The sequence below is a fragment of the Homarus americanus genome, unplaced genomic scaffold, assembly GCF_018991925.1.
Source record: "Homarus americanus isolate GMGI-L3 unplaced genomic scaffold, GMGI_Hamer_2.0 scaffold54840, whole genome shotgun sequence".
Taxonomy (NCBI): Eukaryota; Metazoa; Arthropoda; class Malacostraca; order Decapoda; family Nephropidae; genus Homarus; species Homarus americanus.
Window position 1 is genome coordinate 111,755 of NW_024745963.1, and position 18,246 is coordinate 130,000.

Consider the following 18,246-nt stretch of genomic DNA (forward strand, 5'->3'; position numbering starts at 1 on the left):
CTTCGATATGATGATCTGTTCCCTTGAGTACGGTACTTTACAAAATTGTACTCAGGAGATCAAGTCATAGTACTCAAGGGGTTTTGTATATAATTTGAGTGAGTCATTAAGTTTGAGTGCCATTATAAATTGGAACCCTTTAGACCCTATTTACAAATAAGACCTAATATGAATGCCGAAATAAACTCAAAAGCTTACAGTAAGGTGCCAAAGAGTTTGATACTGTACCCATTAAAATAAGCAGCTTAGTGGACCTCTTGGTTCTAAAATAAATGGTCAATTCTAATCGATAATGAAGCTATGGATGTCAATAAGTAAAGGATCCATTAAAACTTGGCCACACAGAAAATCAATCCTTTTCAGCGAGAGTTTTAGGTACAACTTGCCGCTTGGATACAATACCTGGAGTAAATCATACAGTTCACAATATCCAAAACTTCACAAAATTCCAGTTAAAAAAATGCCAAAGTTAAACAAAATTAAAATCCCCCCCAAAAAATCCAAATTTAAATAAAAATCCCCCCCCCCCTCAATTAATCTCATTTAATAGCTGGTTTACCGTATCGTTCACGTGACTGTAAACATATCCCTTTGCAGTGTTGTTGCTTCGTATACAACTCCCCCCTCCAATGTAGGTGCTATTATCAAACACACAAGCACACACAACTTGCATCATGCACACACATAAACAGTCACGAGAGAGAGAGAGAGAGAGAGAGAGAGAGAGAGAGAGAGAGAGAGAGAGAGAGAGAGAGAGAGAGAGAGAGAGAGAGAGAGAGAGAGAGAGAGAGAGAGAGAGAGAGAGAGAGAGAGAGAGAGAGAGAGAGAGAGAGAGAGAGAGAGAGAGAGAGAGAGAGAGAGAGAGAGAGAGAGAGAGAGAGAGAGAGAGAGAGAGAGAGAGAGAGAGAGAGAGAGAGAGAGAGAGAGAGAGAGAGAGAGAGAGAGAGAGAGAGAGAGAGAGAGAGAGAGAGAGAGAGAGAGAGAGAGAGAGAGAGAGAGAGAGAGAGAGAGAGAGAGAGAGAGAGAGAGAGAGAGAGAGAGAGAGAGAGAGAGAGAGAGAGAGAGAGAGAGAGAGAGAGAGAGAGAGAGAGAGAGAGAGAGAGAGAGAGAGAGAGAGAGAGAGAGAGAGAGAGAGAGAGAGAGAGAGAGAGAGAGAGAGAGAGAGAGAGAGAGAGAGAGAGAGAGAGAGAGAGAGAGAGAGAGAGAGAGAGAGAGAGAGAGAGAGAGAGAGAGAGAGAGAGAGAGAGAGAGAGAGAGAGAGAGAGAGAGAGAGAGAGAGAGAGAGAGAGAGAGAGAGAGAGAGAGAGAGAGAGAGAGAGAGAGAGAGAGAGAGAGAGAGAGAGAGAGAGAGAGAGTCCCTTTAATCTAGATTTAGTTAAGGCTATTTAGCACACAACAACTATCTCCTCTCCTATCATAAATACCATAAGTAATAAATGTATCTGATGCTCAATTGTCCCCCCAATGGTGAAAATCTGACTTGGTAAAACATTGCTAGACAGTGCTGGGTGTTCATGGCACCTACAACAACATACAACAGAACAACACCACATTCTTCTGCTTCTCCTTAATAACAACTTGGTATCTTTTCCAATAATATTCAGTATAAACTTTAAACTTAATGGTAGCGTTGTTAACCGTATAACCCGGTATAAACTTTTGATACAATCTTTTAAATAAGTACCATATAGTGTACTGTACAGTATGTGGGTATAAGCTTCTCTTACATACAAGTAGTTATATTGTGTTCACTCCCCACCCCCAAAGCTGTAGGGTTAGATGCACCGCCAAAAAAAGAAAAGAAAAGCTTTTGATGTAATAAGTTATTGATTATAAACATACTAAAAAAGAAAAACATGTAACAATGCATACAACCTCAGCTCTTAATAGTATAGTAGTATGTATATATATATATATATATATATATATATATATATATATATATATATATATATATATATATATATATATATATATATATATATATATATATATATATATATATATAAAAAGCACAAAAGCAGTATCTACTTGCACCCTAAGCTTTTACCATTCCATTTAACCCCTCCACCAGGAAGGCTTTTTTAAAATAAGCTGCACATGTGAAACAGCAAAGCACTACAAAGTTAAATGATTCTCCACGACAGAGTTACAAGGAAGCAATGCCAAAGGAACATATAATATCTTCTCCTCTCCTCCAGTGTCCCAACCAGTGAGTTCTTCCAAGTGATGCTTTGTCACATTCAAATGATGTTTCATTTAGCATCGAATAAACAGTATATTACATATTACAATTAACAGTACTGTACAGTATTATCTTGTGACATCACTTTCAATAATACATGTACATACTGTTATAATAATAATAGTCAAACTTTCATATACCAAATAAAATTTCCTTCCTTACATATCCTTAAGACTCAGAAGAGATACTACTGTCTGAAGTACAATTTAACACATAAACACAACACACCCTCATGATCACTAAAGAATAACATGGTGCTTTCTTTACACAACCATTCAGGACATTATGAGTCGTATCTACAGCAGTATTACTATTACATCTTAACACAACATTTAAAACAATCTGTCCAATATCAATAAAACTGTTGTCATATTATGATACCAGCCACAGAAAAATTAGCTGATACCATCGATAAATGTACAGTTTCCGAGTTGTCTGTCACTTGAGTTTTTGTCACTTGAGCTTCCATAACTCGAGTTTCCGTAACTTGAGCTTCCGCAACTCAAGCTTCAGTAACTCAAGTTCCTGAAACTCAAGCTTCTGCAACTCAAGCTTCCGTAACTCAAGTTCCTGAAACTCAAGCTTCCGCAACTCGAGGAATACGAGCCTAATAATAAGTTGAAAATAAGATGCAAGTGAGAATCGACCAGAGTCCCTTACCTGCTTTTCCATTTCTGATGAAGTTGTAACAATTGTAGTTGGGGGTATCGCTAGCATGACAGTAGGCAAAGAGGGTCACTATTGCCAAGCTCACGACTATACCCCATCTCCTGGTCAACCCCATGATGGTGATTGATGGTGGTGGATGGGGTGGTAACAGTGGTGGTTGTGGTGCAACAAGTGGATGTGGAGGAGTACTTGATGGTTGTCCTCCAGTTCTAACATCCACCCTACATCCTCCTCTCCTCCTCCATCGTCACTCCTAAAAAAAAAACGGAAAAAATACTGATTAATTAACAAGGAAATATATTAGGTGCATACAGCCTGTCATAATTAAAACAAAACAAGAAGAAATTTAAACCATATACATATACAGTATATACCTGTACAGTACAGTATTTGTTAAGGGATATAAAACAATAGCCGCTAGGTTCGGTTAAAAATAACTCAATTAAAAACTGCTATAAAAAGGTGTCATTCAATTTAAACAAGACATCTAATGGTTAAAATTAAAAAAAGGAAAAAAAAAATCTATTGTAACTAAGAAATGTGAAATACCACACACGTTGCCCCATTTAATACGTACAGAACAGGTATATACAACATGTATGTATGTATGTATTTATGTAATGGTCAGCATGCTCGCCTCGCAAGCGAATGATCCCAGGTTCGATCCCCTGGCAGGGTGAAACTATGGGCAAGTTTCTTTACGCCATTTGCCTGTCTACCCAGCAGTAATTGGGAACCTGGATGTTAATCGATTTACGGATCGTGTTCCCAGGAAATAGTTAGCCAATGCAGTTGACGAGTTGTCCGGTCTTCTCGAACTATTCCTTGACACGGGATCATGCAACTTGTTAACTCAGGGGTTGGCGACAGCTTCTACACCTTCAACAAATTCAGGTCTAGGTGGCCCTTGGACTAGCCATCCTCGTTACACGAGGGACAACCATTATTATTTATTATGTATATATGTATGTATGTATGTATGTATGAAGGTGTCAATACTCTCAAGTTAGCCCGACTGCAAACCGAGGCAGACAAGCGCCAATGCCGGAAAGACGCTGCCGCCGCCCCTCCCACACTCGATGTAGCCCCCCACATGTGCAACATCTCTGCCGGTCCCGTATCGGCCTCTTTAGTCACCTCATCAATGAAGGTGACATCCTTAATAACGCATAACATTGTATCACAGCTGGATGATCGTCATACTCGATTCCAAGTGGCAGCAAAGTAGTAGTAGTACTATCTATGTAGAGCTATAGATTCTTCCAGTTTTATCAGCCACAATTATATCATCGTAATAAAATAAAAACATAAAATATATAAATAAAACCGGTATAAATCAGCTCGTTAACATTCTGGACAATCAGCGTGAGGAAGAACAACATTTCAAAGTAAGCCAGTGCGGGAAAAACTCGAACTCTCAAGCTAAATTAGTACGAAATAATATACCATACGCTTTCTTTTATATAATTATCTTTGAATCTTTATTAAACTCTGACCTTTGTTTTGCATATCTGAGGCAGAGATTGCTATTTCCTGTTAGGATTTTACGTGAAGTTGGAAGATAGGTAATAGGAGCATATAATTATATTTTCGTGTACAAATTTATAACATTATTTACTAAACTTTCATCAAATTTCCTGGCATATTATTTACTAATGCAGTACACGCAAGATATTCAATACACATTTAACCACAAGGAAATAAATTAAAACTAGAATTTGCAAAAATATAAACAAATTGCGGAGTCATAAATATAATCACAATTCCTGCAGGGTAGAAATATTCACCAATACAACTCTAACCATTCAATACTCACATAGCCACTAAGACATAAATCAAAACTAAAATGAACAGATAATTTTCTAGTTAAGTCGTAAATAAAAATGAAAAGTTACATGATTTATACACTGAGAAATTCAATACTTAACCACAAAGAATGAATTCAAAACTACAATGAACTGACTTATAAAAAAGTGAAGGAGTGCGTAACTGCCCCCTTTCCCCCTAACTACCCCCTTTAACTACCCCCTCACCCCCATAACTATCCCCTTACCCCCATAACTACCCCTTCACCCTCCTTTAATTACCCCGTCACCCCCTTTAACTATCCCCTTACCCCCATAACTACCCCTTCACCCTCCTTTAACTACCCCTTCACCCCCATAACTACCCCACTCACCCCCCTAACTACCCCATTCACCCCCGGCCTGGCAGCACGTAGTTTCCTATGACGCAAGACAACTAACTTGACTCTCCATCCTGCGTTGGGACACACTCTGGTTTGCTATCATACTGGCTAACTGTCTGACTGGCTTGCGAGCTGACTGACTTTCTGACTGACTTGCGAGCTACTGTTTGACTGGCTTCTAATCATGTTGGTTGTCTGACTGGATTGCTAACTGACCCAAATGAATTCGTATATTACTGGCTAAGTAACTGAATGGCTTGCTAGCTGACTGGTTAAATGTCTGACTGGTTAAGTGAGTGGCGGGTTGCCAAATACACTCACTACATGACGATCTTTACAAGTTTATCCAAATTAAGTTATATTAATAAAGATAAAAGTATATCGTGTTAATATTAAGTTAAAATTATGTATATATATATATATATATATATATATATATATATATATATATATATATATATATATATATATATATATATATATATATATATATATATCGGCACATAAGCTGAGAAATGACATAAATACTGTACAATGTCGGAAAGTAATATAATAAAAATGTTTTTAAAGGAATAAAATTACAGATAGGATTTTAATCTAACATATAAGTATATAACGCACACATAGTAATTGCACATACATTATCGTCACACACTGTACATACACACACATAATTGTATACACAAAGAGAGAGAGAGAGAGAGAGAGAGAGAGAGATTTCATCAACCCATACACACACATGCAGATACCATCATAAGACACAGGCGTACACAGAGATACTAAGATGGCCAAGTCCTCATATAAACCGGTTCCACTCCACCTGTGGCTCGCCTCTAGTGTTGCCAGAACCATCACCACCACCAGGCTAATGTTAACTCACTAAATTATGAGTTCTACCCAGTGGGAGTCTTGCTTCATTGAGGGTGGATCTCTTCTTTTTCTCTACTAAATAATGACTTTTAATTCTATATTATAGTTTGATAGGTTGAAGAGCATTAGAGTTGTGACAGTTTTAACACAACACAAAGCCATCAACTACATGAAGACGACCCCGAGACAGTCACAACGGGAGGAGCAGCTGCCATCACTCTCCAGCTGAACATAATAATAATAAATAAACATGATCTTTCGTCCCTTACAGTGGGTAATCCCTCGTTCATATCTCTTTAATGACGGGTGTTTGTTGTAGCTGTGGACTGTGACGTCATACATGGTCCAGTTCGCAAAGATGCTGAACTGCAGTGCCTCACAAACTTGGCTTCTTGTAATTCTGCGAACCTCCTGAGCATTTCCTTGGAAATCATCGATCCTATGAGTTGCCAGTTTCGGATTAGGGGTAAATACCTTGGTTATAGTCAAAGTGAGGATTATGTGTGTTATATGAGAGCAAAAGGACTCGATTTATCTCAATAAATCCTCATGGCAGCTCTCTTGGGAGGAGGCACTATTAGGTTTACATCTCAAGAGTTATTTTAAGACATTGTGGTATCTGGCAACAGCTTCGTGACGCACGCACATGGCTGTCGCCTCAGCTGTTCTAATATTAATCCTCTTTAAGTACATAACTTTACTAAAAGCATAAAATGACTTAAAATTGTGAAAGAAATATTATTAAATAGAATATAACAAACATAAACATAGAGCCAAGCATTAAGTAAACGCCAGAAGCCGTGATCAACTGGGGGTAATATAAGACTACTGGCACCATCATTCCCAGTATTCCCGGCCGTGTGGTGTTTTACGTTCTGTCTCATTTCACATCGTATGACCAACAACACTCTTCCCAGCCCAAACTGCCATGGTAGGATGTTTTTTAAGTGTATATCCAAGCTCTATAAATAACAGATAATAATACAAAGAATAATTTATCTTAAACAATGATTCTCTATAAATTAAAAAAAAATAAAAAGGTTAAATTCGCGCCTTGTATCGTTGCGTTTTCACCCACTCATTTTTTCCCACAGTAAGTTTGGCTACCTTGTCTTAGCAGCCATTTTACTGACTTTTGACTACATAAATATTCTAACCTGGGATAAGAATATTTTATAAGACTTATGAACGACAAATTTATATTTAATATAAACTTCCTGGTATATAATTATGATTTATAAGCCTAAATAACTGAACAAAATGACAACTAATGATGATTTTTACTCTTGGGAAGAGCTTACAGTAAGTGATGATTCCCTTGTTAACACATAAAATATATCACGATTATTGCTATTATTATCATTATTCAAATGTCCTTTAAAAAAAAGCGTCGTCTCCTTGACAAACCTTCCGAGTATACGTCAATAATCGTTCGAATGACCCCAAAAAATAAGACCTAATACATAATACGAATTTACGAGTTAAAAATATTATACCTAAAAATACCAATTAAAAATCAAAATCAAAATGAATGCTTATAAATAACTACCAGAATTTTATTGCAGCTCCAAGTGACGACAATTCCGAGAAGAGTGAAGTCATGCACCTGGGGATTCGGACGTTACTATCGCTTCATCCGGGCGTCGCGAGTCAAGGCTCTCCTCTACCTCCACTTGACTGACTAAATTTCGTAGGATCGATGGTCGTCCCTCGTCACCCAGCATTTTTCTTGCAAAAAAACCAGTCTGGTATATATTTTTCCCCCACCGGAGACATTTTTATAAAGTGTTTTCTATTTTAAACATCCGGGAACATTTAAAACGGGATCGGTCTAGTATGGAGATGAGAGATACGGTACCAAATAATAAAATCTTCACGCCGTCACTACAAAAAAAAAACAATCTCGAGCCTCCTTTGTGAAATATATTATATAACAGAGTATATCCTCATACTCTATATCCACCACTAATGTGGGATCACCTGAAGATTAGCCCCTAGTTTTTTCTCCTGGGAGTTAGGTTAAGCGAGGTTAGTTTAAGTTAAATTAGTTGACTGGGTTAGGTTTGAGTTAGTTAGGTCAGGGTTGAGTTGGGTTAGCTTTAGATAAGGTTAATTAGGATTGGTTAGGTTAGCGTCAATTAGCGTAAATCTTAAGATGAAATAAACTTTTTTTTCTTTTGGGGGGGGGGGGGTCAAATCTCCAGGTGATTCAAAATGGCCACTGTTCTGTCTACTGGAGTGCTCGTGGTGTTAGGGCCCCGTCAATACCTCTTGGCACTTGGCCACTGGGTTCCCTCGCCCGACTTGGCTATACTGCATCTCTTCCGTATGTCTTTGAAGACTATTTTTTACCATAGATGAAGGCCAAACTCTGTCGGGTTAGGTGAGGAAAACTGGAAGCTGCGAAGTTCTTATGGTTAACCTGAAGATTAACCCCTAGATTATTTTACCTTAAGATTAACCATACTGACGCTAACTTAACGTAACTTAACCAAACTAACACTAATTTAACCTAACCTTGACGTGAATATTTTTCTAATACTTGAGGATAGCTTCACGTGAATATATATCAAATACCTAAGGATAAATTGACGTGAAGTTTCTGATTGAAGTAAAAAATTATTAGTCTCCTCTCCTCCCCTCCAACCAATCAACTACCCAACAACCTAACCAACTAATCATTCAACCACCACACAACCAATCACCAAGCAAGTTTACCCACGCTAACATTTATCATACCATACGTGTCAGTCCACCATGAAAAGAATCACACCATTTTTTTTTACCTTTTAACCAGATTACGTAATTGTTGACAGCTTTGTGAGTTCCACGTCTCTCTCTCTCTCTCTCTCTCTCTCTCTCTCTCTCTCTCTCTCTCTCTCTCTCTGTGACAGGCCGCAGTGGTGGTAAACAATGTACAAGGTGTCATAGTAACAAAGAGTCATTCAGTCCGTCATGCAAAAAAACAAACACACGGTCGACAAGTCAATCATTTTCTTCTACATTCCTGGCATGTGTGTGTGTGTGTGTGTGTGTGTGTGTGTGTGTGTGTGTGTGTGTGTACAGGAGACATACATAAGCTCAATTTTTGTCGGTGCTGGGGGGGGGGAATAATTTGTACCATAAATATACTATACAGAAAAAATAAATAAATAAAACAAATCAATAGTGAGAAACGATATATGTATGTTGTGTTGTCAAAGTTTAATAGCTGCCTACTATCATAACTATCACATCTTGCTAAAATATTTCCATGTTCCTTTTCTTCCAGTAAAAGATCTAACAGACTTGTAGTGTAGAGAAAGTACAAAGACCAGAGTACAAGTATGAGTAAGATGATCACGAGTACAAGAACGGACTCGACAAATCTGATCATCACCTACACGAACGATGAACGTAACATCCGGAATATTGTCTTGTGTTACTTCTTAGTAGTAGTAGTAGTAGTAGTAGTAGTAGTAGTAGTAGTAGTAGTAGTAGTAGTAGTAATTAGTATTATTAATCATTACATTCTACTACACTGCACTGATATAATTACTCTGTCACCTACCACAATAAACACATTATTTTAAGCTACCAATAACCTCAGCACACTGACGTCGTATTTCTCCTCCACAAGCAACATTTTCCCAGCAGCCAAACTCAACCAGAGAGAAGAAACAGGGTAATATCTCCCACCACCTCACCCCTTAACTTTATGAAACTAGGCCGTATGGAAACATGTGGCACCTGCGCTCTGTTATCCACAATCCATTATGTAAATAAACAAAAAACGCGTGCGGGCTGTTACGAGGTCGCGTGTTCAACCCTACAGGTAATTCGCTAATACACTGAGTTTCTTTCTACTGCTCTCTCTCCCTTTTATGCCCCTCAACACCCGTGCACTAATATAACTGTTGCACATGTTAATGAGCACGCCCTCCCTTCTCTTCAGTTCCTGGTGTTGTTTTAACAACATGTCAACCTTGACATGCAATACTACCCGTTACAACACCGTTAAGAGCGAGACAAACAAACACATTTATACACACACCTTTCTCTCTCTCAACACAATTTATCCTCAAAGGTAGTGAGTGAGTGAACCATGAATCCCCAAAGAGTAGACATAAAAACTCAACAGAAGTACAAGATATAGAGCAGTCAAAGGCATGTTGGATGTATACAGAATACATCCTATGTATATTTTATTCGGTGATACATAGTTTATTAAAGACGTGAAAGTAATTATGAATGAGTCGCCACTGAGAGGAGGACAGTACGGGACACCTAACACTAAGGCCGAGTTTTACACTGCCTGAAAAAAGGTTCACCACCACTGCTTTATGTAATGAATAATAAATAATAATAATAATAATAATAATAATATACAATAATCCAATTTAAGAAGACAGACCAAACGGAATATGATAAAGAAGAAGATTAAAGATAACAATAAGAGTACATAGTAGAACATACAAATAACAGGTTAATTAAAGGTGTAACTAAAACCACCATATTGAAATAATCACTTAACAACAGGTGATATAATTTATTTACATATGTTCCGCCAACCTGTCATATCCACGAACGCCGACGCCAGATACGTTCATCTGTGTGTGTGTGTGTGTGTGTGTGTGTGTGTGTGTGTGTGTGTGTGTGATAAAAACAAACCACAAGAGACAGACCAGATATAAGAGGTTTTAGCACAGTCAGGCAGTATTCCTCTGCCAACTGTGCCAAATACTACCTGCTCTGTACTCACTATTCTGTACTCTTTCCTCGCTAGTCCATACTGACTCCCCTAATCTATGTCCCCTCGCTAGTCCGTACTCACCCTCGCTGATTCGTACTCGTCCTCGCTAGTCCGTACTCACCCTCGCTAATTCGTACTCATCCTCGCTATAAAGGCCGCATTAAGGGCTAAACTTGAGATAAGGTTGATGGTGGTGAGGGCGAGGCAGGGTCGAGGCCTGGCTGGCTGAGTCATGAATTAGTCAGAGGACCACGACACAACCACGGCTCCATCCTAGGAAAACTGCCTGGGGATACCCAAAGGGGACCTGAGGGGATGTGGGGATGTCCAAAGGGGACCTGGGGATGTCCAAAAGGGACCTGGAGATGTCAAAAGGGGACCTGTGGATGACCTGGGGGTTTAAAAGACACTACAGGAAGTTCAAATGTTAAACAAAGTGGTACAGATATTTGTAAATTACAGGCTAGTCAGGCTGGAGGGACGCTAGTCAGGCTGGAGGGACGCTAGTCAGGCTGGAGGGCGCTATGTCAGGCTGGAGGGGCATGAGTCAGGCTGGAGGGCGCTAGTCAGGCTGGAGGGGGCGCAGTCAGGCTGGAGGGGCGCTAGTCAGGCTGGAGGGGCGCTAGTCAGGCTGGAGGGAGGGAGGGACGCTAGTCAGGCTGGAGGGAGGAGGGACGCTAGTCAGGCTGGAGGGAGGGACGCTAGTCAGGCTGGAGGACGCTAGTCAGGCTGGAGGGCGCTAGTCAGGCTGGAGGGCGCTAGTCAAGCTGGAGGGGCGACAGTCAGGCTGGAGGGAGGGAGGGACGCTAGTCAGGGAAGAGGGAGGAGGGCGCTAGTCAGGGAAGGGAGGAGGGGACGCTAGTCAGGCTGGAGGGAGGAGGGGACGCTAGTCAGGCTGGAGGGAGGAGGGGACGCTAGTCAGGCTGGAGGGGGCGCTAGTCAGGCTGGAGGGCAGGGAGGGGGTGAGAGGTGGCAAGTGCAGAAGCCAGCCAGTGGTAGTTAGGCGGGAGTCTCCAGCGGCAGTGGTGCAACAATAAACAATCCCTTCCCTCCCTCCTCCTCCTCCTCCTCCTCACACCCTCCCATGGCTCAGGTTGCAACACTAGCTTAAACCACGACCACTAAACCTCTGTTCTATCCTCACTAAACCTCTGTTCTATCCTCACTAAACCTCTGTTCTATCCTCACTAAACCTCTGTTCTATCCTCACTAAACCTCTGTTCTATCCTCCACTAAACCTCTGTTTCTATCCTCCCCTCTATCCTCCTTCTATGTCCTCGCCCCCCCCCTCCTTGCTCCCTTCCTCAAACCTTACCAACTCGCCTATTCTCCCTGTTCCCCTTCACCTGCCCACATTCTCAACCAGCCAAGCCTCAAACTTCACCCTGCCTCCCTTCCCTCCCTCCCTCCTGGTTTCTCCCCCACCCCCAAGGCCGACCTCCAGGGCCACGGTGGGGGAGGATAAGAACCCGACCCTCATTAACCCCCCACACACACATCACATAACCTAACCACACAGCCACTCCCCACTCCCCTCCCACACAGCCACTCCCTCCTCCCACACAGCCACCCTCCTCCACACAGCCCTCCTCCCCTCCCACACGCCCTCCCCTCCCTCCACACAGCCCTCCCCTCCCTCCACACAGCCTCCCCTCCCTCCACAGCCACCCCCCTCCACACAGCCACTCCCCCTCCCTCCCACAGCCCTCCTCCTCCCCTCCACAAGCCACTCCCCTCCACACAGCCCTCCCCACTCTCCCTCCCCACACAGCCCTCCTCCCCTCCACAGCCACCCTCCCTCCACACAGCCCTCCCTCCCTCCCCTGGCCTCCCCTCCCACACAGCCACTCCCCACCCCCCCTCCACACAGCCCTCCCTCCTCCCCTCCACCAGCCTCCCCTCCCTCCAGTCCCTCCCCCTCCCCTCCCCACAGCCTCCCCTCCCCTCCCCACAGCCCTCCCCTCCACACAGCCTCCCACTCCCTCCCACACAGCCTCCCCACTCCTCCAAGCCCCCCCACCACACCCATCCCACCACACTAACACATCACAATATTCGCCACACCCTCTCACCATCTACACCCCACTCCACCACAGCCACTCTACACCCCACTCCACCACACACACAGTCACTATTTACACCTCACTCACCACACACACAACATCTACACTCCACATCATCACCAGTACACACCTGAGCAGTACACACCTGACCAGTGCACACCTGAGCAGTACACACCTGAGCAGTACACACCTGAGCAGTACACACCTGAGCAGTACACACCTGACCAGTACACACCTGAGCAGTACACACCTGAGCAGTACACACCTGAGCAGTACACACCTGACCAGTACACACCTGAGCAGTACACACCTGACCTTTAATTACTCTCCTTACTCGCTCTACATTCCTCCAGTCTCCCCCTAACCAGCACTGGGTCAACCATACCAACTTTCCCTCCCATGACCTCTCCTTATCTCCGAACCCCTCCTTCTCTACCTCCCACGACCTCCTTCTCTACCTCCCTACCTCCTCCTGTTCTACCTCCTCTCCCCCTCTCAAAACAGCACTGCCATTACTTCCACAACTACCACCATTGCTGCCATTACCACCGCCACCATCGCCATCACTACTACCACCACCATCGCCATCACCACTACCACCATCGTCACCACCACTACCACCATCGTCACCACCACTACCACCATCGCCGCCACCACTACCACCATCATCTGAGTCAAGTCTTCTCCAGCGCGCTAAATAAGCTACCACAACCTGGGGAGGAGAGGGGGAAGGGGGAGGAGAAGAGTAGCCTTGTAATTTAACTTGTATTATCGTTTAAATATCACAAGTCCACAAAAACTCATTTCATCGCCGTCAATTTTTTAAGTACAGTTTGGACAAATGGGAGGGAGGGAGGGAGGGAGGAGGAGGGAGTGGAGGGAGGGAGGGAGGGAGGGTAGTGACAGGTAGACACTTGGCAGCACACACAAAAGGATTTCTGTTTAATTATGAGGTGAAGAAAGTTAAACTTCCTCTTTCTTCTGCTAACACTATCCTCCTCGCCAAATGCTACTTCCCCCTTTTTTTCAATTTATTGTAAAGGAAGGAGGTGGTGAAAGAATATTAGAGGTTATAGTTCGGAAATTGAAGAAATTTAGGAGGAGGTAAGAGAGGGCGGGCTGGCTGCCTAGCCAAGCTAATAGTGTTGTGTCATGGGTTAGGTATTGTCTGCCGGTACAGGCACTAGACATCCTACCCTGTCCCATACATGGGTGTTTTAAGGGCCTTAGTTCATATTCCGCCGACCCTACTGGCGGATGCTGGCCGTGTAGATCGGGGGTGGTAATGGACCTTTTGAGATCTGGTAACTTTTTGTGGAACCATGTATGGTTGTTGTCGTTATCTGGTGGGAGTCTTTGAAAGAGTTCTTGCTCTGATCGTTCTATCTTTTACCAGACTGCTGGCCAGGGTGTGCAGCTGCTGGTTGATGGGTTTTATTCTCAGGTCTCTATGTATCTCGGCTGTGGTTCTGGTGAAGGGGTATCTTTCACCTGTAACGAATTTTAGGGCTTCACTTTGGACCACCTATAATTTTAATATTTGAGTGGTGCTCATAGTATGAAGAGGTACTGCTGGGTAAGTTAATATCGGTGTGATAAATGATGTCCCTAGGCAGAGTTGTATTTTCTCAGGAAGCGTGCGTGTGTGTGTGTGTGTGTGTGTGTGTGTGTGTGTGTGTGTGTGTGTGTTTATTAGTAGCCTTGTCATTTAACTTGTTTTATCGTTTAAATATCACAAGTCCACAAAACTCATTTCATCGCCGTCATTTTTTTTAAGTACAGTTTGGACAAAATGGAGGGAGGAGGGAGGAGGTACTTCCCTTTCTCCCACCACCAACAACCTCTCACACTCCCCCTCTCAAGACGCCCGGAGGAGTGGGGGAGGAGGGGGGGCTAAGGTGCAGGAATTATACCTGCTCTTCATACCTTACCACAGGTGTTGAGGGCCACTACTGGGGGGGCACACACACACACACACACACACACACACACACACACACACACACACACACACACACACACACACACACACACACACACACACACACACACACACCAGAAGAAAGAGAGTTAGAGGTGACGAAGTATAAATCAAATGGCAAGGTTGCTTCATATACTGAATCCGGTCAAATCAGTCAGTTAGCTACCTAGTCAATCAGTCAGTCAGTCAGTCAGTCAGTCAGCAGAAGCAAGCCACTCGGTCGCCAAGGCAACATTCACAGCCCACACCAAGCTAGTGATGTGACCTCTCTCTTTCTCTCTTTCTGAACACACACACACACACACACACACACACACACACACACACACACACACACACACACACGACCCTCGATAGAATGTGGATGGTGAATACTGTCCTCTTGCTCCTGTGAAACGTGAGGACAACATTGCTCTAGTGAAACGTGAGGACAACATTGCTCTAGTGACGTGTGAGGACAATATTGCTCCTGTGAAACGTGAGGACAATATACTTCGACACGGAACGGAGTGGGAGGTGAGGGAGGAAAAGAGAGGAGAGGAAAGAAAGGGGAAGGTGGAGGGGGAGGAAAGGGAGGAAAAGAAGAGAAGGAGTGAAAGGAGGAAGAAGGAAGGGGAGACAGGAGAGAGACAGAGAGAGAGAGAGAGAGTATTGATCACAAACACACCAGGCCATGTGTATATCTAGCCGAAGGCGCCTATCAGTCTGCCTGTCTGTCTGCGTGTTTGTCTGTCTGTTCTTTGGCCGTCTATGCACCTGTCTGTTCTTTGGCCGTCTATGCACCTGTCTGTTCTTTGGCCGTCTATGCACCTGTCTGTTCTTTGGCCGTCTATGCACCTGTCTGTTCTTTGGCCGTCTATGCACCTGTCTGTTCTTTGGCCGTCTATGCACTGTCTGTCTCCATGCCCATCTCTATATTTGTCCGTCTGTTCAATTATCTATGTTTGTATATTTTTGTCTGTCAGTCTGTCAGTCTATGCTATCCTAAATATATCAATGTTTGTTAATAATGCACTTACTACTAACAACAACAACAACAACAACAACAACAACAACAATAATAATAATAATAATAATAATAATAATAATAATAATAATAATAATAATAATAATAATAATAAACAACATTTTAGTTTTTCACACATTACACCGGAAACGTAGATCACACACACACACACACACACACACAAGCCGTAACTTTCTTCCCCCCACCCATAAAGTTACAGACATACTAACAGACACAAACACAGATATACAAACAGACATATTTAGAGACACACACACACACACACACACACAGATACAATACAACTACAATAATTCTTAAAGTTTGTAAGAAATGACAAATAAATTCTAAGAAATCTTCCTCGGGCCAAAGCGGAGCGGGTATTATTGTCAACCTTTTAGGCTGTTAAATCTAGGGTTTATTCATAATAATAATAATTAACGGTTTATTGAAAAAATTCTGCAGCCCGAAGGCTGAAAATATACATTGGACATAAATGACTTATTACATACATTGGTGGTTTAACAAAAGCCTTCATTAGAGAAAGGTGAAGGAACATACAGATTAATGTAGGTGTAATAATAATAATAATAATAATAATAATAATTAACGGTTTTATTGAAAGAGCTTGGCAGCCAGAAGGCTGAAAATATACAGTTACATATTTGGGGAATGGGTTACGAATTACAAATAATATACCATTGACATAAATTGACAGCACAAATAAGACATACTCAAGTAACTTAGATGGGGATCAACTCAAAATACTGATTCCATTCCAACATAGTGACAGTGCGGGGGCAGTGTTTACTGGGGTGATACACAGTGTGTGTGTGTGTGTGTGTGTGTGTGTGTGTGTGTGTGTGTCTATGACTAAATACTCAATTATTTCAAGACAGTTTACACACTGTCAGCAGACCCTTCACCCCTCCCTCACTTCTACCCCTCCCCCCCCACCTCCCACCCGTAAACAAAGTCACAGTGTTTTGTTGCCTCTATCGACCCATCAGTGTGCAGCACCACCACCACCACCACTGCAACCACCACTACCACTACTACTACTACTACTACTATCACCATCACTACCACCATCTCTTATAACACCACCACAACTATCAACACACTACCACCATTTCAGATAACACCACCACTACTATCATCATCATCATCATCATCATCATCATCATCATCATCATCACCACTACTACCACCTGTTTTTCTCTGACGTCATCTATCGCCATGGTGAGGTAGGCATGCTACTGTGACGTCAGACAACCACGTGCTACCGTGACGTCAAAAGTGACCCTCCGTGACGTCTGCACTTACATTAATATTGCATTATTTACCCAATATAGAACGACATTTCACAGCAATGAGTCCACAGTGGCTGGTGGGAGGAGGAGGAAGGAGGGCAGATGGAGAGGAAACATGAATCTTGTAGGTTAGGTTAGGTTAAATCAGATCCGGTTGGGTCAGGTTAGCTTATATAATTATGAGTTAACGTGTAATCACTGATGACCAAACACATGTGTTGTGGTTAACATCTCAAGGGCAAGACACAACTAATTCAGGAGTGTATCTGATACCTAATCACACCTGTAGCGACCCGGAACACTTGTGCAGTCTCAGTACACCTGTGATGGGTTTTGGGCACCTGTTCACATAATCATATCGGTATTTACGTTTAAAGTGTTCGTGATAAACCGAGAGAGGGAGATTATTATTATTATTATTATTATTATTATTATTATTATTATTATTATTCTCTCTCTCTCTCTCTGTCTGTCTGTCTGTCTCTCTCTCTCTCTCTCTCTCTCTCTCTCTCTCTCTCTCTCTCTCTCTCTCTCTCTCTCTCTCTCTCTCTCTCTCTCTCTCTCTCTCTCTCTCTCTCTCTCTCTCTCTCTCTCTCTCTCTCTCAGCATTTCCCCACACAAAACCTTTTATCCACACACAAACAACCACACAAACCTTTCCCTCACTCACACACACACCCATAAACGTTTCCCCCCACGACGACATACAAACACCTACCCACCCCAACCCACCCTCCTCCCCTACCCCACCCCGCCCCTCACTCCCCACCACCCCGATCCACCGCTCCTGCTGAAACTATTTTGGATAATGGATGTATTTCCTCTCAGACCCGCCAGCCAGCCAAGTCCAAGCCAGGCAGCCAAGCCAACTCAGCCAAGCCACCCTCAGCCAAGATCACACAACCTTTCAGCATCACACGACTCTGCTCCAAGAGTCACAAAAAGAAGCACCACGGTCACAACAGAACACCGAGGTCATAACAGGAACACCACGAGTCACATAATGGGAACACCACGAGTCATAACAGAGACACACGAGTCATAACCAGGAACACACGAGTCATAACAGAACACCACGAGTCGCAACAGAACATCACGAGTTCATAACAGAACACCACGAGGTCATAACAGAACATCACGGGTTCATAACAGAACACCACGAGTCATAACAGAACATCA

The 18,246-nt window shown here is 42.8% G+C and overlaps 1 protein-coding gene across 9 annotated transcripts in view; it reads right to left on the bottom strand.

Moving 5' to 3' along the window:
• The window catches only part of LOC121878859, a 151,692-nt gene that overhangs the window by 98,824 nt on the left and 34,622 nt on the right, over positions 1-18,246 (bottom strand). For all 9 annotated transcript variants that reach the window (XM_042385285.1, XM_042385284.1, XM_042385278.1 and 6 more), the window contains one exon: positions 2,906-3,167. In XM_042385285.1, the coding sequence (XP_042241219.1) occupies positions 2,906-3,029 (124 nt within the window). In that variant the 5' untranslated portion in view covers positions 3,030-3,167. The remainder of the gene's footprint in view (positions 1-2,905; positions 3,168-18,246) is intronic.